Here is a 23,141-nt window from a genome sequence, read left to right as displayed (position 1 = left end):
AGAGGCCAGAGATCTGTGGTTCTCCTAAGTCCTGAGTCAGCTGAGCCCGCCCCTGGAGACCTCCAGTGCTGACTCCTCCCTCACCACCTTCTTCCCATGAGCAGGGGAAGCCAGATGCGGCACATGCTGGCTGCAGTGGTCCAGCTGCTTCTCTCACCCTGGGCAAAGCTGGAAGCTAAGCTGCACAGAGGCCCCTCGTCCCACGGGAGAGCAGGAGCCATGCTCTCCGCCTGCCTTCCTACAGATAACTGCACTAGTTGAGAAGCTAGGCTTTCCTCTCAGTGTCACTGCCTTCCACTTTCTCAGCTGAGCCCTGCTTGGCCAATGCTGCTTTCGCGGACTGTTTCCCAGAAAGGGCAGTTTAGCCAGAACTAGATACAACCTTAATATTCATGTATTTATTCTCAGAACATACAAACTTATCTTCTCAGAGAATAGAAAACAGAAATTTCACTCAGTGACTTAATGATGAACACAGCCAGCCCACCCTGTCCCCCTATCTAAAAAAAAAAAAAAAAAAAAAAAAAAAAAAAAAATCCCCGGGGGGAGGGACGCCTAGAGTGCACAGCACCCTGTGGCCTGGGCTGTGCACAGCTCTAAAGGCTCTCAACCTGTTTTAACTCCAAATGAGAACACAGTTGTCAGAGTGACAGAGTCCAAGGTCCACAATCGTCATGATGCCAGCTCCCCTGGGCCACTTAGGGCGACAAGATACTGCAGTACACAGTCGCACACGTGCTGAAGAAGTCCCCTCCAGGTGGCCAGGTGTTTGCTCAGGCTAGGCAGCTGCCCATTACCAGGACAACGGCGAGGTTGTAAGGGGCAGAGCCGGGCCAACCCTGACGGAGTCTGCTCCTCCTGCCGCCCACATCTTCCTGTCCCTCTGGAGCCCACTTCACAGGCTTCTAGACCAGGGACTCTGACTTTCCTGAGCCCCAGAAGCCAAGCATAAGCGCAGGGACAGGGGCACGAGCTCCGGGGCGTGTCAGGCGAAGATGGTCTCCTCCCTGCGCTTCTTGGTGAGGATGGTGCCTGGCTTGTGCTGGGCGTCCGGGTGGTTTGCTAGCTCTGGAGGGCAAGACGACACCGGGCTCTCCAGGATGGCTTGCTTCAGTTCATAGAACACAGCTGAGTCCTCTTTGGTGAGGAAGGTGATGGCTACGCCACTCTTGCCCGCTCTTCCCGTGCGGCCAATTCGGTGAATGTAATCTGGGGAGCAGAAGGGTGTCACTCCAGACCAAAGCACTGTCCAAGGCACCCTCCACCCCACTGGCCTCCATGGGCAAGCAACCCACCTCCTGCTGTCTACACTGGTGAACCACCATACTCTCCCCTCTGCCTGCCTCCCATCTCCACTGCTGACTGGTCGCACGGCAACACTAAGGCTCTCCAGCCCCACTCCTGACACAGCTCAAAGTCTCACCCTACACACTGTGATGTCACCCAGACTAGAGCAGCTTTCAGCGCACCCTGTCTCTGGGAGGGAGAGGACAAGTAGTCTCTCCTGAGCCTGAACTGAAGCCCCTTTGCTGGCACTCACCTTCGATATTTTTGGCCATATCATAGTTGACAACCATAGACACATCCTGGATATCAATACCACGACCAGCCACATCTGTAGCCACCAAAATATCCTTGGCTCCAGCCTTGAGGTTGGACAATGCAAATTCTCGCTGCTCCTGGCCTTTTCCACCATGCAGTGTACAGGCATTGTACTGTTGGGAGAGCAGTGAGGTAGAAAACAATGGTCTCAGGGAGAGAAAAGAGAGGGTGGGACTAAGGAGGGCTGGAGAGGGCAGAAGGTAGGAGGGGCCCAGGAAGTAAAGAGATCAAATTCAAGTGAAGTGAGGAGAGAACATGTGAGCCCAAGCAAGAACGAAGGAAAATATGAGGGCTGTGGAGGAGCAGGCAGGGCAGGGTCACAGACAGAGCAATGTCATGAGAGAAGAGTCAGGCAGATGACAGGCTTTGCAGGAGAATTAGGGCAAGGGACTTGGGCAGAAGCAGGGACTGGGAAGGTGAGGGACATCAGGCGCTGAGTGGTGAGGACACCCTCTTGCCTTCTTAGTACGCTGATCATCAGCACTGCCTCCCCTCGCCATACCAGCTGGCAGTGTAGGCCCACTCCTCCACAGCCTTGCACTCCGCCAGGACCTGCCTCTCCACTCTCACCCCTGTTAGAATGAGACCCGCAGCGGCTCTGGCTGCTGGTGAGGGAATGGATGGGATTCCTAGTAACTGACCAGTTTTTCTTCCTTCCTCAAAGCACGCTGCTCTCTTGGCCCTGATCTGTTATAGCTGCACAGACTAAACAGAGAGCGGGAGCTGACACCCTCCACTCCATCCCTAGCTTCAGGGAGCAGCAGCACTAGTGTTAGCTTTGCTCTGCCTGTCAGACATACCCCCATCTTCTCAAGAGACTTGGCCAACACGTCACAACCCTTCTTCTGGTTGACAAAAATGATGATGGGTGGATCAAAACCTTGTTCCAAGATTGCCAGCAGCTTTTTCCTGGGGGGGGGGGGGGTTGGAGGGAGAAAAATGAGATACACAATACCCCCCAGACATAGTGAAACATTCAACCCCAGTAATGAACAAACTCCAAGCTCCTCAACAGAGAAATTGCGAAGATGTAAACAGCAACGCAACTAGCCCACGGCCACCTCACAAGGAAACTGTCAGACTAAAGCCCTCTCCCCAGGTTTCCTAGCAAAGCTGCCCCCATACCTCTTTTCTGATTCTGACATGAGGAAGACTTTCTGTTCCACCCGCTCGTGGGGCTTGCCTGCAGAGCCAATGTACACCACAGCAGGTCTCCGAAGATAGCTCCTGGCTAGACGCTCCACCGCTGGGGGCATAGTAGCCGTGAACATGACTGTCTATAAAACAGGAGGGTCAGCCCCAGGCCCAGGCCATGGAACTACATACCCCATTGTCACTACAAGCAGCTCAACTCGGGCTAAAACACTAAGTGAGTCCTTCGATACAGATCTAACACTTGTCACCCCCAAAACAGGAGACCGTATTCTTCACCATTTCCTCTCATGCCAGGAAAGACCGGGAGCATTTGCTGCCAACTATGATCCAGGTAGCATCATTATTCCTTTTTTGTTTGTTTCTTTTTCAAGATAAGGTTTCTCTGTGTAACCCTGGCTGTCCTGGAACTCACTCTATAGATCAGGCTGGCCTTGAACTTACAGAGATTCATCTGCCTATGCCTCCTCAGTGTTGGGATTAAAGGCAAGTACCACCACCATCCAGCTTTTCTATTTCTTTATCTTTAATTAATTTTTTAAAATGTATGAATGCGGGCTGGAGAGATGGCTCAGGGGTTAAGAGCACTGCCTGCTCTTCCAGAAGTCCTGAGTTCAATTCCCAGCAACCACATGGTGGCTCACAACCATCTATAATAAGATCTAGTGTCTTCTTCTGGCATGTAAGTGTATATGCAGATAGAACATTGTATACATAATAAATAAACAAAATATATATTTTTAAAAAAATGTATGAACGCTCTCTCTGCATGTACACCTCTATGCCAGAAGAGGGCATCAGATCCCTTTATAGCAACCACATGGTGCTGGGAATTGAACCCAGGTCCTCTGGAAGGGCAGCAGTGCTCTTAACCACTGTGCCATCTCTCCAGTCCCTGATTCTTCACTTTTGTTTAGCTTTTTGGGGCAAGATTTTGCTTTGTAACTCACATGTAAGACAAGTCTCAATCTCAGGAAATCCTTTTGCCTCTGCCTCCTGAATGTTGGGATTTTAGGCATGAGCCACATAAGTGGCACTTTTTTCTTCTTCTTCTTCTTTCAGCAGCATCATTCTTTAGAATCAGCTTTCCAGGCTAAACTAAAGGGTTCCACCCCTTGGACTGTCAGAGGACTACACACAGGCATTGCTAGCATGCCAGGAGCATGTGCACTAGGGTCCTTCCTAGACAAGGAGGGTCTAAAAACAGACGGGAACTGGCCCAACTTCTCCCAAGAAAGTTGCCTTACTTGGCGGTATTTATGTTTTCCTGACTCAAAGTTGGCCAGCATCTTCTCTGGGTCCTCAGCCTCATCAGTGTCCGGCTTCTGGTTGCTCACAGGCATGTGTTCTAGGATCTTCTGCACATCTGGCTCAAAGCCCATGTCAATCATCCTGTCTGCCTCATCCAGAACCACATAGGTACAGCGGCTCAGCACCAGGTAGCGGTTCTCCAGCACATCGATCAGACGTCCTGGGGTGGCGATCACAATCTGGGGGTAGAGCGTAGTCATGTGTATGGCCTTAGCAGGCAACTCCCTTCTTTTTCTCTCTGCTGTGAACTACCCACCCACTCCGGCAACAGACTGTCAATGCTAAGGAACTTGGACCTTAAACTCCAGTCAGATTTGGTACTTAAGGTCCCCAAGAAGCGCCATGAAACCACCTGCTACCTTCAGTTTCCTTCAGGAATGAACGGGGCTTCTGAGCAACACCCAGGGGTTCCACAGTAGCAGAATTAGGAGGAACTCCCTTTGATGGAAAGAGGCTATGGACTATGTGGAAGGAGCCACATGCAGGAATTACACTGACAAGTCCGCACGAGAACCAATCTCTTAGGCCCCTAGATCCCAAGACCTCTTGGACCCCTGAAGGATCTCTCCATCTACCTAAAGAGTGCAGGCCAGCAACACGGTTTAACAAGAACACAGGCCTCGGATACAAACCAGCCCCTCCTCCACGAGGCCCACGGGCAGCTGAGGCACTGCAGACCGGTTATTAACCTCACCCTCATCTATAAACAGTGTGCATTCTCTGCCACTACCATGTGGTGGTTGTAATGCCCGCTGATTACTAGCATTGGTAATTACTATCTATTAATATAATTAATTAAAGTTCACAAACCTCACAGCCCATGCGTAGCCTGAAGCCCTGGTCTTCTCTGGAGATGCCACCGATGACAGCCACAGTGCGGATACCGAGTGGCTTCCCAAATTTTATGGTCTCCTCCTCAATCTGCTGAGCCAACTCACGGGTGGGGGCCAGAATGATGGCGTAAGGGCCCTGGTCTGACTCTTCGATCCTGTGGTAAATGGGGTGTCCCACAGCTTCATAAGCTTTGGTCTTGTCCAACCACAAGCGGGAGCATGACAAAGCCACTCTTAAGGGCAGCTATGGGAATGGGCAAGTTGGTGATCCCATGTAAAAATCAGACTACAAGGTAACAACACAGCTATGGATTCTTGTTTGCCTCATCTTTCCTACCCGCCAATCCACCCAAATGACAACTAGCTGGCCCTACCTGTCAATTTTGGGAAGTGTGGTGATCCAGACCAGTAAGGGGATGAGAAAGGCTGCCGTCTTGCCACTGCCAGTCTCAGCCACACCAATGATGTCACGATTCTGTAGCCCAATGGGAATGGCTTGCCGCTGGATAGGTGTTGGCTCCTACAGTGGCCCAGAACAAAAGTAATGGGTAGAAAATCCCATGTCTGGGATCATGCTAATGTAAAGCACGCTGCTGCCGTATGCCTGGGACATATAGGAAAGGAGGCCCAATGAAAAACAACCCCTAAAGGCCCACAGTTCCGCCAGAGAGTGACGCAAAGTTGGTTTGGCGCATGGCCAGAGAAGACACCAAATAGTGAAAGAACAAAGTTCTCCAGTCCCAACTACATTTACAGTCCTGGAATATAAGAGAGGAAGTGGCAGGTGTCCTGGGCCAATCTGCCCCTTTACCTTGTAGCCACACTTATCAATGACTTCCAAGATATGTGGGGGCAGAGACGAATCTTTCCAAGACCGGATGGGGTTGGGGATCTTGCCACCTTTGGTGGTGATGCTATAGTCTTCACGGAAGATCCGCCAGTCCCTGTCTGTCATCTCATCTAACTTCTTCTGGGACCAATGGCGGTCATCCCAGCGTTGCTTGGCTTCCTTCTTACGGAGTTTGCGGAGTCTTGCCCTGAAGCAAGGCATGATGGAGGTTAAGCAAAATCAGTACACTCCTTCCCATAGACTCTGGGTTCTGCTCAACCACCCTAAGCCCAACTACTCACTCCTCCTGCTCCTTTTCCTCCAGGGTCCGCCTCTTTTCCATCAGGTCTCCATAGAAACGTGACTGTTCTCGTTTCTGCTGCTTTAGGTCGATGCCTGCGATGAAGCCTCGCCCCAACAACTGCACCTGGTGTCGTTCTTTGTACCTGGGATGACACAGAGGTAGAAAGAGAAGCATCAGGAGCCGCGGGCAGACTGCCGACATGCACCACCTCTCCTCCCCAGCTGGCGTCTTCCCATGCTCAGAAAGCTGGGGGACTCCTAGTCTACCAACTCCTCATTCCAGCCCATCTCACTGTTCCTGTCGCCAGCTCTGCCTAGAAGCACCTGGTGTCCATGTCCCAGTATGTGGGCACAAAGCTACTCACAGGGGGTTGTAGTCAATGGAGGTATCTTCAGATGCGTCCCACTCAAAGACAAACTTTCGGTCATTGAGATGCCTTGTTCGGCGCCGTTTTTTGATGCCACCGAGGTAGCGCTCCTACTCAGGGAGAGAGCACAAAGCTTGTCAGTGTCAAGGCCCAGATCAGAGACAACGTAGGCAAATACCCAATCCTCGTTTGTGAGGGACAAGGCTGGCACCTTAATAGCATGCAGTTCCTTGCTCTTGTCTTTTTCCTCCCGGATCTTCTGCCGGCCCTCCTCATCCTCCGTTCCATTGGTCTCACGTTCCATCCTCTCCCTCCGTTCCCGGCGCTCCCGCTCCTGAGGATCTTCTGCAAAGAAGGAAAGTTGCAGGAACTCAGTGGGCAGAAGAGGTCTTGAAAGGAATCCAGTCAATAGGTGTAAATGAGGAAACCAAGTGGACACATGGCAGAAAGAAGACCTAATATATTCCCACAAACTTCCACCACTTTTCCTCTTCCAAACTCTGGAACAAACAAGTTCCTATCCTCCACCCTCCCCTATCTCTTTGCAACAGTTGAGGATCAAGCCCAGGGCCTTCTGCGTGGAAGGCAAGTTCTACCATGGAGCTCCAGCTCCATCTAGGTTTCTCTCTGTCCATAATCTCACTCCATCCTTTGTATACAGAACAGAAAACAAACCCAGCATCTTCCTGCCCAGATCCTGGAACTGTTTCCTTTTCCTCCTTTCTTCCTCAAGCATCTTCTGGCGCTCTTCCACCTCCTGCTGCCGCCGCTTCAGAGCCTCAGCCTCCCGCTCTGCTTTGGAGAGGAACTTGGGCTTCAAGACAGAAGGGAATGTTAAGAGTCTAGGGCACATCACTGCCAGGGAGACAGCAGGAAGCCCCTAAACACTCGCTTAGATAATCAATAGTCTGATAAAACACACAGAGGCCTAGGATTCTGCTATGCACTAAAGCTTTCCCTCATCATCATAAGGAAAAAGAGGGCTGCAGGTACATTTGGGTGGCATGGCCATAACCCAGCAGCTGCCTAGTATGGCAGGTCATGAGAAAATAACAACAGAGAACTCACACTATGGGACACAAGCGCTCACAGAAGTGACCGTGTAAGGAAAGAAAAGGCATCTTCATCTAGGAGCAGGGGATAACTAATGACACTGCAGCTGAGACTCCTAACTTCTAGAACTCCGACGGTGAAACTATCCAGTTTGTGGCATTTTGTTATGGCGCCCAGAATGTATTAGTGCAGACCCCACATTCCTACCTTAGCTTCAGCTTCTTCCTCAGCCTTTTTCTTGGCCAGAAGTTCCTCCAGGGACAGTGGCTGGATCTGAACATAAAACATTGGAACTTGGTTTATAAAGATTCTCCCTCATGGGGCTGGAGAGGTCTCACAGGTTAAGAGCACTGGCTGCTCTTCCAGAGGACTGTGATTCAATTTTCAGCACCTAAGAGGCAGCTCACAACTGTCTATAACTCCAGTTCCCAGGGGATCTGACACCCCCATGCACACATATATGCAACCACAACACCAATGCACATATAAAATATAAAGAAATCATTAAAAAAAAAAAATTCTTCCTTAACTGGGCATTGGTAGTAGTGGCAGCGGCACACACCTTTAAATCCAGCACTGAGGAGTCAGAGGCAGGTGGATGTCTGTGAGTTCAAGGCCAGCCTGGACTACAGAGAGAGTAAGTTCAAGGATGGCCAGGACTACACAGAGACCCTGTCTTAAGGGGGTAAAAAGATTCTGTCCCTTCACTGAGTCATCAGCCTTCTTTACCTTAGGTTTCTTGTCACCATGCTCATCCTCATCGCCCTTCTTAGAGTCTTTGTCCTTCCGTGACTTGAAATCCTTCCCTCGACCAGGAGACAAGCTTTAAGGAGAAAGGAGAAAGTCCACAGCTCTTTTACCCCAGCCCCAGAGAGAGGTTCAGGCTGAGGCTCCATAGAAAACAGAAGAAGTTCTCCTATTGCTCAAGACTGGCCATGGTCGTCCACCACGACCTAAAGCTCTCTTAGGCGAGGCCTAGTCCCTCTGCTGCTCTGAAGCCCAATCCTGCCCTACCCTGGCCACACTCTACCTGAGTCTCTTTCCCCATAGTGGACCTTCACTTTCATCAAAAGTTCCAAACAAGTCAGGGTATGGTGGCTCAAGCCTTTAATCCTAGTGCCCAGGAAGCAGATGTAAGCAGACAGCTCTGTGAGTTTGAGGCCAGCCTGTCTACATAGAGTTTCAGGACTGCCAGGGCTACATAGAGAGACTTTGTCTTAGGAAAGGAAAATCACACCCACGAAGTCTCACCAACATGACTGCCTAACATGAGCTGAACAAGGACAACAACATGGACAGGGAAAGCCCACCTCAACTCTACACAAAGAACTAGAGGCAACTCAGGAATGCTGAGATCAAGAGAAAGTGTTCTCTCCAGGAACAAGCAACCAGTAATCTAGTACCAAGTGGCTAGCCCTAAAAACACACACTCAAGTAATACTGTACATCGTGAGCAGATTGTACTTACGTATTTTAGAACACACACACATACACATATGAAACAATTACATGACAATAAAAAATGAATTTGAAAGAGCACAGAGGGGTATATGGAAGGGTATAGAGAGGGGGAGGAAAAAAGGAAATGATATAAATATAATCTTAAGATATAAAAGAAAAAATTTTAATGTAAAATAAAGCCAGGCAGTGGTGGCAAACACCTTTATTCCCACTGTGCGTGTATGTGCCCTGTGGTACCGGAGATCAAACTCAGATCATTACACTTGTTGGTCAGCAAGTGCTGTAACCTGCTGAACCATCTTGCCAGTCTTCCTCACTTTATCCTTAATAATCAATATCTGTTCAGCTTTAAAGAAAGGGAAAACCCTGCATATTAAATTTCCAGAGAAAAGACATCATCGGTAAAGAGCTCTTGCTGGGAACTGGAGAACTGGCTCAGAGGTTAAGAGCACTGGTTGCTCTTCCAGAGGGCCTGAGTTCAACTCCTAGCAACCATGATGGCTCAGAACCATCTATAATGTGATCTGGTGCCCTCTTCCTGTGTGCAGGTGTACATGCAGGCAGAACACTGTATACATAAAATAACTAAATCCTTAAAAAAAACAGTGCTTGCTGATCTTGCAGAGGCCGCAGGTTCAGTTCCCAGCACCCACATGACAGATCACAAACTCAGAACCTCTTGTAACTCCGGTCCTAGGGCATCCAATGCCCTCTTCCAACTTCAGAGGGGACCACACATACAGATGGGGCACATGTACACATGCAGCAACACACACACACACACACACACACACACACACACACACAATTTTTTTTTTTTAAAGATTCCTTTATTTACACACATGAACACTCTATTTGGACGTATGCCTGCATGACAGAAGAGCGCATCAGATCTCAGTATAGATGGCTGTGAGCCACCATGTGGTTGCTGGGAATTGAACTCAGGACCTCTGGGAGAGCAAACAGTGCTCTTAACCGCTGAGCCATCTCTCCAGCCCCACAATTTTTTTTTTTTTAAATTAAGAATATATTTTTAGCCAGGTGGTAGTGGTACACCCCTTTAATCTCAGGATTAAAGGACAGAGGCAGAAAGATCTGAGTTTGAGGACAGCCTGGTCTACAGAATGAGTTCTAGGACAGCCAGGGATATACAGAGAAACCCTGTCTCAAACAAATAAAATAAATTTATTTTTAATTCTGTGTGTCTGTGGTATGTGCAGGAGAGTGCAGGTGCTCTAGAAACCGAGGCTGCGTGTACCTGTAGCTGTGCAGCTATGGAGCTGTGGCTACGGGCAGTTTGAAAGCCCTGACTGAGGGCTCAGCACTGAACAAGGGTCTTCTGCAAGAGCAGCAAGTGCTCTTAACCAGAGGGGTCTCTCCAGTCCAAATCAAAAGTTTTAAAAGACATTCTGTTAAATTTATTTTGTGTAGCCTGGGTAAGAAATCAAATGGTATAATGGAGCTACAGGAATGTCTGATTAACTAGTAAGTTTTTCAAATTAATTTCTTAGTTCCAAGAATAACCTGAACCTCAAAATGTAGTCTTAATTATTTTACTTTCTGGATCGTGTGTGTGTGTGTGTGTGTGTACACATATGTATCACAGAGGCCACAGGAAGGTTTCCGTGTCTTGCTCGATCATTTCCTTCCTTGCTTCTTTGAGACAGGGTTTCTCAATGAACCTGGAGCTAGGCTGGTGGCCTGCAAGCCTCAGCAATCCTCCTGCCTCTGCCCATCAGAGCAGTGAGGTCAGGTGGGAGACAGAGGCAGCACTGACCTTCACTGTGGATGCTGAGATCAGAACTCAAGTCCTTGTGCTCTAACCACTAAACCCTCTACCCCCACCTTACTTTATTTTTATTTATTTTTTACTTTTATTTGCATCTATTTTATGCTGAATTAACCCCTGTGCCGTAAGTTTCCTTTCTTTTCCTTTTGCTGAGCATCTTCTGGCTTGGGAAGGAGCCTGTTCCTTCTCTATGAGGATCATCTAAGTGTGGATGGCTCATACGGAGTTGATCCCAGCACAAGCTGTGTAGGGTAACAGAGCATCTTAGATATCTGCCACCTGGCTGTTCAATGGCTGGAGAATCAACACCTAAACCCTCAGGCTCAGTATCACTCTGCATTTCTAAGCGTGAGCAGCGTGAATTCAGCACTGTTTGGGGAGCACTGACCCTGTGTCTGGCCCCACTACTTGGCCTGGGCACACCTGCGGACTCCATCATCTCACTGCTAGGATGGTGCACTCTACTTCTTTAAAGGGACATCTTTCAAATACCTGGTGGCTTTTCAATACCTTTGGTAGCCGGGACAGTTACACAGGTGGTCTTAAAGTGAGCATAAAGATTTCAACTTCTTGATTTACTTGACTCTGTAGGGTTTTCTGGGTCAAGTAGTAGTTAACCATTTTCACAGGTCATAGGCTGCTTTAAGGAAGAGCCACTTTACTTTCTTTCTTTCTTTTTAAGATTTATTTATTTATCCAATGTTCATCCTGCATGTATGCCTGTATTCCAGAAGAGGGCACCAGATCTCACTATAGATGGTTGTGAGCCACCATACGGTTGCTGGGAACTGAACTCAGGACCTTTGGAAGAGCAGCCAGTACTCCTAAGCCCTGAGCCATCTCTCCAGCCCACCACTTTACTTTCTAAAGAACATATATACTGAGCTGAGCACAGTGGTTCACATCTGCAATCCTAGCACTTCTGAGGCAGAGGCAGAAGGAGTGAGAGTTCAAGGCCATCCATAACGAGATAATAAGTTCAAAGCAGGCCTGGTCTACCTGGGAAATTGCAGGCCACCCAGGGCAATGTAAGAAGACATTGTTTAATCAAACAAAAAAATGGAAAAAGACACATCCTTTCTGAGGAAAACCATTCAGTAGACACTACCAACGGGATCTACTAATTTTTCCCATGAAGCTGAGCTGCAGAGCGGGAGAGCTGGAAGCATCCCCTTAAAGCCCACTGTCATTCTGTTACCTGGATCTTTTGCGGTCCTTGTCCCGTCTGTGCCCATCCTTGTCCCGGTCCCGCTCCTTCTTGCTCCGCTCTCGTTCCTTATCTCGCTCTCGTTCCTTGTGCCGTCGTTCTCTGGGAGACAGAAAATGAAGAACTCACTCGACATTCCTCGAGTTCTTACTTCACTCAGGGGAATTATGAGGAAATTCTAGTAAGATCTGTGCATGTGCGTGCAGTGTTCAGTTGTGCAGACACCCTTGTGTACATGCGTGACGGCGAGGGTTGACATCAAATGTCTCCTATCACCCTCCGTTCTTGTGCACGCGCACGCAATGAGCTCGTGTGTGCACACGTGTGTGGTGTGTATGTGCACAGTGAATGCATGGTAGTGTGCAGGTGCAAGCAGGACATCAGGCGCCTTCCTCTAGCTCTCAGTCTTACAGACAAGGTCTCTGTGATGGCTATACTTGGCTGTCAGCTTGACTACATCTGGAACTAAAACCCAAAAATGGAGGGCACATCTGTAAGGCATTTTTGCTTAATTTGAAGTAGGAAGATCTACTTCTAATCCAAATCTCTGAGGTAAGAAGACACACCTTTAAGATAGGTCTAATCCGGGCCACACCGTCTGCTGGAAATTTACAGAAGGACAAGGAAGAAGGAAGCTTTTGCTCTTTGCCTGCTCACCCTCACCATGCTAGCCAGTCCTTCCTTTCAAGGAGGCCAGAAAACCCTAACTAATAGTCTCTCACTCAACTGGAAGCTTACCATTTTGGCTGTGCCGCCTGGCTAATGAGCTCATGGCACCTGCCTGTTTCCAGGGATTACAGGCAATCGTAGCTTTTCACTCGGGTTCTGGGGATTTGAACTTAGGTCCTTATGCTTACTACTGAGAGATCTACCCAGATCTTCCACTTAAAATAATAAAATAGATTTATGTGTTTTCCTTCATATATGTTCAAGTATCACATGTGTGCCTGTTGCCCAAAGAGGCCGCACCATGTTCCCTTGAACTGGAGTTACAGACAGTTGTGAGCCACTGTGTGGATGTTAGGAATCTCAGAAACTCACCCTAGGTCCTCTGGAAGAGCAGTCAGTGCTCCTGGCTGCTGAGCCGTCTCCCTGGTCTTTTTTTTTTAAACAGGATTTCTCACTGAGCCTGTAGTATACCAACTGGCTAGGAAGGCTGGCTGACTAGGCAAGCCCTGCCACAGCTGGGAGCAGAGCACACGTGTCTTCCTACCTGTGTGCTCCGGATCCCCATTCAGGGACCATGCTTGCACAGCAAGCACCGTACTGCTGAGCCCAGGCTGCAGCCACACTAGCACACAGTTCCTGCTCTTAGGAGGATCTTCCAGGGCACTGTCAAAGGGCTACTTATTACGATGAAGGACAGACCATGGACGGTGACCAACAGAAGAGCCTGACCACCTGGAACTTTCACCTTACAAGCTCATTTTCTGTCTTCAGGAACTGGTCACTGGTGTCATGGAAACACTATAACCAGCCTCAGGAGGCTGGGGTGAGGAACACCGGACGTTCCAGTCCACCTGGGACAAGGGGAGGTGTATGACAAGCAGCTGCAAATACTGAGGCATCAAGCGTGCCCCCCTTCTCCTGTAACAGAAGGAAAAGCCGCGCTACCTCTCTGTAGACTTGGACCTGGACCGAGAGCGAGAACGGCTACCTCCCCGACGCCGGTCCCGCGACCGATGCCGCTTCCTATCTTTAGATGGGGAGGACTTTCGGTCCCGGTCTCTATCTCGCTCTCTATCAGGAGTCCGCGATCGCTTCCTCTCGTCCTTGGGTGATGCATCTCGGTCCTTTTTGTCAGCCAGTTCTCCTGCCATCTGTGTGTGAAAGACAAATACACATCACGTATAGCTCAGCAAATCTCCCAACAGTCAATACGTGGGTTAGTATAACCCCTTCACAGATAAGGAAACTGAGGCACGGGTACATACCCTAACTCGCCTGAGGTAACACAGATTCTAAACAGCAAAGACCTGGTGGTCTAGCTTGAAAAGCTCATTCTTATTCATTACACTATATTGTCTCCTTATGATTTCTCCTTATATATTCAGTATGAGATGTCGAGACAGGGCCTCACTCTGTAGCACAGGCTGGGCTTCAACCCACCGTGATCTTCTTGCCCCAGCCTCTCAAGTGCTAGATTAGAGGCTTCCACACCTGAGTGGACTCACTTCTAAACATACACAATGAGAATACTACCGTGTTTTGTAATTAAACTACAAAAACATTATTAAAAAGATGTGTTATAAGTCAAATGCATTGACGTACACCTGTAATCCCAGCAGCTGGGAAGGTGATGCAGGAGAAAAATGACACATTCAAGACCAGCCTGGGTTAAGCAGTGAGCTTTAGGACAGCCTGGGCAACAGACTAAGACTCTTCTGGGGGTGGGGAGAATGTAAGCAAACGCCACACAATTCTATTTCTAGGTATCCATTGGGTGCACCAGCCCACCGTGATCAGCCATCACCTAATAGGCATAAATTTTCCTGGGTTAGCAAATTGGTTCAGGGGGTAACGCTGCCCACTGCCAAGTCTGATGACTTGAGTTTGCTGCCTGGGACCCACATGGTAGGAGAACCAACACCTGGCAAGTTGTCCTCTTACACACACACGGGTACTCTTTTGGGAACAGATTCTCATTATGTAGCCCCAGCCGGCCTGGAACTCACTACGTAGACCATGATAACCTCAAAATAAAAAATCTGCCTGCCTCCTGAGTGTTAGGATTAAAGGTGTGTACCAACATGCCCAGCCAAGATAAAAGATTCTAGAAGATTCTCTTGAGCTCGTAAGAAAAACTCAAAGAGAGAAAAATTTTAGCAGGAGGTTTGCAGTCTAACAACACAGAGCTAGATGTGGGGCCACACACCTGCAGCCGATAACCACAGCACTCAAAATGCAGCAGTCAGGGGCAGCTGTGGTTCAAGACCAGACCAGCTAGGCTAGCCAGGACTACTGTTTCAAACAAAACAAAACAAAACAAAACAAAACAAAAAACAATCAACACCATTTAAAAAAGAAAACAAGGGGCTGGAAAGATGGCTCAGCAATTAAGGGCACTGACTGCTCTTCCAGAGGACCCAGGTTCAAATCCCAACACCCACACGGCAGCTCACAACTGTCTGTAACTCCAAGATCTGACACCGTCACATAGACATACATGCATGCCAAACACCAATGCACACAAAAATAAAGGTAAATTTTAAAAACAATAAAACAAACCACCAGAGGAGAAACAAACCACTTCCCTCCGATTTAAAGAACTGCACCTCCAGGGGCTGGGGAAACGGCTCATCTATACGGTGCCTACTAAACAAGCATAAAGACCAGACATGGGCCCAGTGGCCATGTGAAGAGCCAGGTATGGTGCATGCACTCGTAACCCGGCGGCACTCCGGCAGATAGATGGTCCCTACTGCCCAGCAGCCAGCCTAAGCAAGTCCATAGGTTCAGCGAGACTTTTGTTTCAAGGAATTGTGCCAGTGAGGTGGTTCTGGGAAAAGGTGCTCGCTGGCACGTCTGATAAATTGAGTCTGATCCCCAGAACCTACACAGTAGAAGGAAAGAACTGACCCCTGACCTCCACACGTGCACTATGGCAAGTGAGTGTACACACACACACACACACACACACACACAATAAATAAATGTGAAATGTCAAGGATTTTTAAATAAAGTAAAATAAGGTAGAAAGTGACAACTGATGTCAACCTCTGACCAACACATACACACAGACACATTCACAGACTCAGACACACACACGGCACTATATCTCTAGTTAAGCAATGAGAAAGTGTGGTGAAGGATGCACAGGAGCTCCAAGCACATTTTTTTCTAACTTCCTGGGAAACTAGAATTATGTCGATAGAAAACATTAAGCAACAGAAAGTGTCCCAACTAGAAGTCCTGACTTACCTCTCTCCTGAGATCCTCTCAGCCTGACACTCTGCTCAGTAGTAGACAGGCCTAACTACTCTCATCCTGAGAGGCTTGGGCAGGAATCTGATCTATTCCCCTCCTCTCTGGGGTATACTGCTGCCAACTGCTCAACAACTTTGCTAGGGGTTAAGGGGACACAAGTCAGAAACTGCCTCTATCCATCACTGTCCCTATGACTTGGAGCACATTATCCTATGATTTTTTTTTTTTTAATTCCAAATGACTCAGCTGGAGTCTCAGCGTCTTAAGCATTTTCTTACAATCCTCCTTTCCTGTGCCAGTAACTGCCATATGCTTAAGAAGGGAAAATTTAAGGATGAGAAAACCAAAATGAACAAATAACACTTTCTAAAGGTGAAGACAACTATTTTTATCCCATAATTAACTAAAAAAAAATATGACAGACTATTCCATATCAGGACATCATGCATTTCACAATATGTCTATCCTACTTATAGCCCTTAGAAAATAACCAAGAGAAAAGTTGTTTTTTCTATAAGGCATGCTGGACCTTGTTCACTCTTTTGTTTGGTTTTTGTTGTTACTGTTGTTTTGCTTTGTTTTTTTGGTTTGGGGACAGCGTCTTTCAACATGGCCCTTGGCTGGCCTAGAACTCACTATGTAGGCCAGATGGCCTCAAAGTCACAGAGATCTGCCTGCCTCTGCTCTTAGTCCCAAATGCTGAAATTAAAGCTCACACCACCTCGTCTGGCCTCATTCTTTCAACAAGAATGTACTGAGCACCTGTTAGGACCAGAAGCTTTTCTGGTCCTGGAGATGAGACAGTAAACAAAGTCTCTGACTTCATCGAGCGTGAATTCAGTGTAGCACATTATTTCAGACTCTCAGAACAAACACCGAAAAAGATAACCAAACAGGGTAACATGATATGGAGATACAAACAAGAGAATTCTCAGGGAAGAATTTTTAGGTTGACATTTACACTGAGATCCAATGAAGAAACAGCCATGGAAGGATCAGGAAAAAGAGCCCACAGATAGACAGCAAGCACCAGGGCACTGGGGCAACAACCAGCTTAGCATGACATTCTCTAGAGACTGCAGCTGAATGGGGACTGACTCAAAGGGAAGCTAATTCCAGATAAGGTCAGTTTGAGGGCCACAGGATGGCTCAGTGGGAAAACATGGCTGCTACCAAACCTGACCATCTGAGCTTGATCGCTGGGACCAGCATGATAGAGACAGAGCTGATTTCCACAAATTGTGCTCTGGCCTCTACATATGGCAATGTTGCACACATGTCTCCTACAACCACGAAAGAAAGAAAAAAGAAAGAAAGAAAGATAGGTAGGTAGGTGGATAGATAGAGAAACATTTTTTTAAAAAAAGATAAGGTTGGGGGCTGGCGAGATGAGTCAGTGTTAAGAGCACTGGCTGCTCCCCTAGAGGACCTGGATTTGGTTCCCAGCACCCACATGATGGCTCATAACCACCTGCAGCTCCAGGCGATCAATAACTTGTTTTGACCTCCTCAGGCACCAGGCACATGAAAACCATTTACACTTATACAAACACACACAAATCATGAAACTGTCAGAAACCAGGGCGAAGGCACTTAACTTTCAACGTAAAACCAAGAAGAGGAACCAGAGATTTGGAGGCAGTGGAGATTGCTGATGGCTTTCACTACAGCTATTTCAATGGCAGCAAAAAAGAATACAAACTTGAGTGGAGTGTCCGGAAGACAATGACAACAAAAAGCCAAATGCTCTGGTAGGGGCAAAGGCATCGGAATTTCAACTTAATCTCAGTAAGAACATTTGAAGAGCTGTAAGTGGAGTATGTTACAACCAAAAATTACATTAGAAAAGAAGTCACTCTGGTGATTTACAACGAAGTACTTATGTGTGTGTATACATACATATATGAGCCACTGAAAATGCTTAGCAGTTCACGACTGTAATCTTGGCACTAGAAAGGTAAAGGCAGTACTGAGAGTTCAGAGACAGAACAGACTAAGCTTCATACCAAGTTCAGGGCAGCTTGAACTACGAGAGACCCTATCTGCAAAACCAAAAACTGTAAGCACAGGCAATACTGTTTTAGAGGACCCTGGCCGTGCTCCCCAACTGTGTTGAAGGGCAAAGGCAGATTACTTTCATTTAACTGTTAAAACAAGCGCTACTATGTGCAAGGCTCAGTTCTAGGCCCTGTGGAGGTTACAAAATGAAATTCTGTCCAAAGAAGCAGCAGAAGGCCTGAGACGCGCCAAGATGAAGAGAGCTCAGATGAAGTGTTGCGAGTATCCAAAGTAGCCGTGTGTCTTTCCATTCGTAAAAGAGGAAGCGGCTCCTGAGATATTTAAAGTATAAGCACAATTTGAAGATGTGCAATTGTGGGTGAGGGTTAGAACTAGTTTCCGACAAAAGCAATAATACTGCCGAAGCCGAGGCGAGATGTCAGGGACTGGCTTCTGGGAGTACATCTGAGTTCCGGTCTGGCCGAAGTAAGGGAACAAGAATAAGGTCAGGCTGACGTATAGCAAGAGCGGTGTCCATGGGCCAAAGTCTGGGCTCATACCATAGTCCTGGAGGTGGCATGTGCCCCAGGCAGCCAACACTTCCCGGGGCCCGCGCCCCTTGGCTCCTGCCTGCCAGAGCTTCCCCGGCTCGTGCCCCTTCCCTGAGGCGTTCTTCCCTGTCCGGCCCCAGAGGCTGAGGCCACGGCTATCTCCCCGCTCCTCACCCACTCTGCAAACTCGTGGGATCCGCCTCCACCGCCCAAGACTCACCACCCCGCGCTTGAACCGCCTAACGCGGCCTCAACGTCGCCGAGCAGTCGCCATCTTTCGCGTTTCCTGATCGCGAAGGAGCAGCCTGGCCGCGCGGGGAGCCGGGAAGGCGAGTTCCTGGGTCTGCACTGCGCGATTTGACGAATTAGCTCCGAAAACTACCAATCCCGGAATGCACGGCGCGAGGGCCGGTCGGGCCGCGAGGTCTTCTGGGTAGTGTGGTTCGGCGTCTGTGAAAGAGACTATTACCCAAGTGTTGACTTCCCACCTACAAAGTTCTCCTGCGGTGCAGTCTTTCTGGAGTCTTCTAGTAGATACTGCAGTTTAACCGCAGTCCTAGCGGGCAGCTTACAGCGAGGGAATTTTTACGGTAACAAATAATGTACTGTTTTTGAAAAATTGTTTTTTATAAAAATCATGAGAGACATTATTGCCTCTGTTTTATTAAAGACTAGTTAACTTGAGTAGCATAGTATTTCACAATGAAGGTAGTACAGTTTTCACGGTAGAGCTACTCCAATCGAAGGAAGGTATCTTAGCAACCTTCAGCCCTCGGTGGGTGAATTCCTTAATACTCCCCAAACCGCCCCCCCCCAACACACACAATAAATACTAAGCCAGCATTCCAAAGGCTTCCCTGGAAGGACTTTCTCCTAAACTGGCTTACTGTTTACTCAACATTCCGAATGGGGCCCTGGCTTCCTGTTTTCTTGCTCTTCAGAATCTGCCTGCCTGGGCTACTTGTTGTCAATTTCTTCCTTTAGGTTCTCCCTATATCAGTCTGCTGAATTTTTCTTCTAGTCACATACCTACTTCCTTTATCTTCGGTTCAAATGCCACCATCAGCACCGGCCAAAACAACCCAGTATTTCCTTTTACAATATTTTCCCATCATAAGTTTTGTTTGAATTCTACATAGTTGTTGGTTTTATTTTTTTAATTTATTCTATTTTAATTTTACGTGCATTGGTGTTTTGCCTGCATGTATGTCGGTGTGAGGGTGTCAGATCCCCTGGAACTGGAGTTGCAGACAGTTGTGAGCTGGGGATGGAGCGCAGGTTCTCTAGAGGAAAAGCCAGTGCTCTTAGCCGCAGAGCCTTCTTACCTCTCCAGCGTCCATTCTGGGTTTTCACTCTGTGCATTCTTTCACAGAGTTTCAGAGTACACCCTAATCCACAAACACAACTTCACAGGGCCTCTGTGCAGTTTAGGAGACTTGAGGGGAGCTCTCGCAGCCTTTGACATTGCCATTCTAGTGCAGGAAGGACTCAATCCTTCTGAGGTCTACTGGGTATAATGAACACTAGAGGGCTCCCCACTCACAGACTGAAACCCTAACCAAACCAAACCTAGCCAAGCAAACCATAACAAAAAACCAACAGACCAGTGGTGGCTAGGAACTTTAAAAACCTTCAACTATTGATTGACAGTCTTCCAATGTTTCTTGTCTTACTTAATTGTCATAAGAGCATAAGATGGGCATTCTTTGATTTTATTGATAAAGTGTGGCCTCGTAACCATCTGTCCACAAAGCTAAAAAAAAAAAAAAAGGGAATCTGAATTCTTCAGGTTGACTTGATTTCAGAATCCTTACCTTTCCCTATTTCAGAATACTATCCTGTGTACGTACACACAGTAATGGTGATGCATCTAGAATTATTTATTTTAAATTTAGGTGTATGGAGGTTCTGCCTGTATGCATATGTGTACCTCATGGTACCTGCAGCATAACGAAGCCCCAGGGTGTCAAAGCCCCTGAAAACGGAGTCATACAGGGTTGAGAGCTGCCGTGGGTGCTGGGAATCAAACCCAGATCCTTTGGAAGAGTAACCAGTGTTCTTAACTGCTGGGCCATCCCTGCAAGCCTGAAACGAATACTTAGAGAGAGAGAGAGAGAGAGAGTAAATTGAGACTAAGAAAGATGAAAAAGCTTATCTAAATTCTCAGTAACAGTCCCCTGGTGCTTTGTAATTCCCACAACACATGTAAGAAAGACACCAATCTTCAAAATACTTGTCGATTCAACTCTTCTAGCTCTCTTACAAATATGTATTCTTGTAATTAAGGCCATAAAGACTGTTGCTGGTATGTTTGTGTTCGGTGTGTGTGTGATGTGTGTTCATGTGTACAGGCGCAGGCTGGGCACTCACATGGAGGTCACGCAGCCACCTAGTCTCAGTCCTTGCCCTTCACCCTGTCTCACTGTAGAAGCACCACGATTACAGACATGTAGCACATGCAGCTTTATGTGGGTTCAGGGAATTGAACTCAGACCCTCATGTTTGCAAGGCAAGCACTTTAACCAGTGAGCCGCTCTCCAGCCCCCAGATTATACTTAGGAAGATCAAAGCATCTCCTGTTTAGCAACATAGCTAACAATAAGGGTTACATGTAGTATAGTTAAGAGTGAAACTTGGTTTGAATCCTGCCTCAGTCACTATCAGTATGACTTTCTACATGTTATATAGAATACATATATAATATGTATATTATATAATATATAAAATTACATAATACATTATGCTCTATAACTAAATTATATATTGTATATTATATAATATGTGATTACATAATACATATTGTGTACACTATATAATATTCATAGTATATAGTATATAGGCTTTTCTCTTTCTTCACTTATAAAATGAAAATAATAATACTCCTTGCCTTACAGGATGGACTAGCAAGGCAGTCAAAAGTTAATATTCTTGCCAGGTGTGATGATGCATGCCTGTAACACCAGCACTTGTTAAGTGAAGGGACAAGTATCAGGGTTCAGACTATCCTTAGCTACATAGTAACTTCAAGACCAACCTAAACTGCATAAGACCCAGGCAGTGGTGAGTAGTGTACCCCTTTAGTCCCTGCAATGGAGGGAGGGAGAGGCAGGCAGATCTCTGTTAGTTCCAGGCCAGCCTGATCTACAGAGCGAGTTCCAGGACATCCAGAGCTACCCAGAGAAACCCTGTCCAAAAAACCAAGAAAACAAACAAACAGAAACAAATAAATAAGAACAAACAAACAAAGACCCAGTCTCAACTCCTACCCTCCCCACAGAACAAACAAATAAATAAGAAGAAAGCCTCTCATGTTGCCAAACACAGAGTGAGGAGTGCCAGCTACTCAGGAGGCTGACATGAAAGTAACCCTTAAAGCCAGAGTTTGAGCCCATTCTGGGCAATTCAACAAAGCACTTTCTTAAAAAAAGAGCTCTAGAGAACAAGACTGAAAGTGGGATAGGTGGGAAGAAGGAGAAAAGACAGACAAGAAGAGAAGCAAAGGAAAACACATTCTAAGTGCACATTTAAAAGCTAGGCTTGGGACCCAGACATGATGGCACAGCCCTGTAATACCAGCACTTGGGAGGCAGAGGCAGGAGGATCAGACCATTCTGGGCTGCAGCAGCTGGGCTTGGTGGTGCACAACTTTGATAGCAGACCTCAGGAGGCAGAAGTAGGCAGATCTTTGTAACTTCTAGGTCGCCTGTGGTTATACAGTGAGACCCTGTCTCAAAACAAAACAAAACAAAACAAACAAACAAACAAACAGAGTTCTAGACTTCCTGGATTTGTATCCATTTTTTATACTCCTAGCTGCGTGGTTTGGGCACATTGATCTCTCTGGACCTCCTTGCCTATATAATGAAACAGCTAATGCCGCAAAAGGTTCTCACAGAAATATAAAGGGCTCTGACACATAGCCAACATATAACAATATTTGATGATTTAAAGGAGATGCATAAAATGTTGAGGTGGTTCAGGAGTTGAGAGCACCTACTGCTCCTGCAGAGGATCTTAGTTCAACTCCTAGCACTCACATAGTAGGGCAGTTCATAATTGCCTGTTAACTCCAGCTCCAGGGAATTCTGTGCCTCTGGTCTCTGAGGACACCCGCATTCACATGAACACACCACTTTATAGACACACATACACACAAAATTAAAAAATAAATAAATACAATGAAATTTTTAAAAGCAGATACACAAACTTTTCTTGCTACACCATAGCCCAGACTGGCCTGGAATTCAGTTCTCCTGCCTCAACCTCCCCAATGCTGGGATTCCAAGTCTACACCACCACACCTAGTCATAGTAACTTTTTAAAACTGTGTTTTAATTTTATGCATATGGGTGTCTTATCTGCATGGGCACCACATGCATGGCCAGAAGAGGGCATAAGGTTCTCTGGAACTGTACGTTACAGACCGTGGTCAGCCACTGTGTGGGTGCAGGAAACAGAACTTGAGTCCTCCGAAAGAATAAGAAGTGCTCTTAATCCCTGGCCCGCCTGTCCAGTCCCCGTAATAACCTTTAATTTCTGTTACTATTCTGTGAGTGTTGGAAAAGAGGGCTCTGAGTCACTAGGGGAGAGCTGCTAAAACTTCAGGGCCATGTCAGTGGACACTAGAATTGGAAAATCAGTAACAAAGGTCAGCTCAGGGACTCAGGGAATAGGAATCCCAGCTTTCCCCGTGCTTTGTGCTAGTCTGTGCAGCACCTACCGGGGGTGAAACTTAGCAGCTTGATCCTCTATTTGAG

The 23,141-nt window shown here is 47.3% G+C and overlaps 1 protein-coding gene across 1 annotated transcript; it reads right to left on the bottom strand.

The window, feature by feature from the left end:
- Nucleotides 1-383: 383 nt before the first annotated feature.
- Nucleotides 384-18,740, bottom strand: Ddx23 (DEAD-box helicase 23). Its single transcript, XM_021634900.2, has 17 exons — nucleotides 18,605-18,740; nucleotides 13,523-13,728; nucleotides 11,900-12,010; nucleotides 8,181-8,274; nucleotides 7,659-7,724; nucleotides 7,074-7,212; nucleotides 6,610-6,743; nucleotides 6,396-6,508; nucleotides 6,030-6,173; nucleotides 5,710-5,935; nucleotides 5,273-5,418; nucleotides 4,876-5,053; nucleotides 4,002-4,244; nucleotides 2,728-2,879; nucleotides 2,403-2,511; nucleotides 1,541-1,715; nucleotides 384-1,209 (listed from the first exon to the last, which is right to left on the bottom strand). The coding sequence occupies exons 2-17, from the start codon at nucleotides 13,726-13,728 to the stop codon at nucleotides 986-988; spliced, it is 2,460 nt and encodes an 819-aa protein (XP_021490575.1). The 5' UTR covers nucleotides 18,605-18,740; the 3' UTR covers nucleotides 384-985.
- Between the last annotated feature and the right edge of the window lie 4,401 nt (nucleotides 18,741-23,141).

Source organism: Meriones unguiculatus, chromosome 8, assembly GCF_030254825.1.
Source record: "Meriones unguiculatus strain TT.TT164.6M chromosome 8, Bangor_MerUng_6.1, whole genome shotgun sequence".
NCBI lineage: Eukaryota > Metazoa > Chordata > Mammalia > Rodentia > Muridae > Meriones > Meriones unguiculatus.
The sequence above is the reverse complement of the archived record's forward strand: the minus strand, read 5'-3'. Positions and strand labels throughout refer to the sequence as shown.

Coding starts and splice junctions, on each gene's coding strand:
- Ddx23 (XM_021634900.2), bottom strand. CDS start 13,728: ATGGCAGGAGAACTGGCTGACAAAAAGGACCGAGATGCATCACCCAAG. Junction 1,716..2,402: donor AGTCTCTTGAGAAGATGGGG/GTATGTCTGACA, acceptor CTCTCCCAACAG/TACAATGCCTGTACACTGCA. Junction 1,210..1,540: donor TATGGCCAAAAATATCGAAG/GTGAGTGCCAGC, acceptor TCTGCTCCCCAG/ATTACATTCACCGAATTGGC.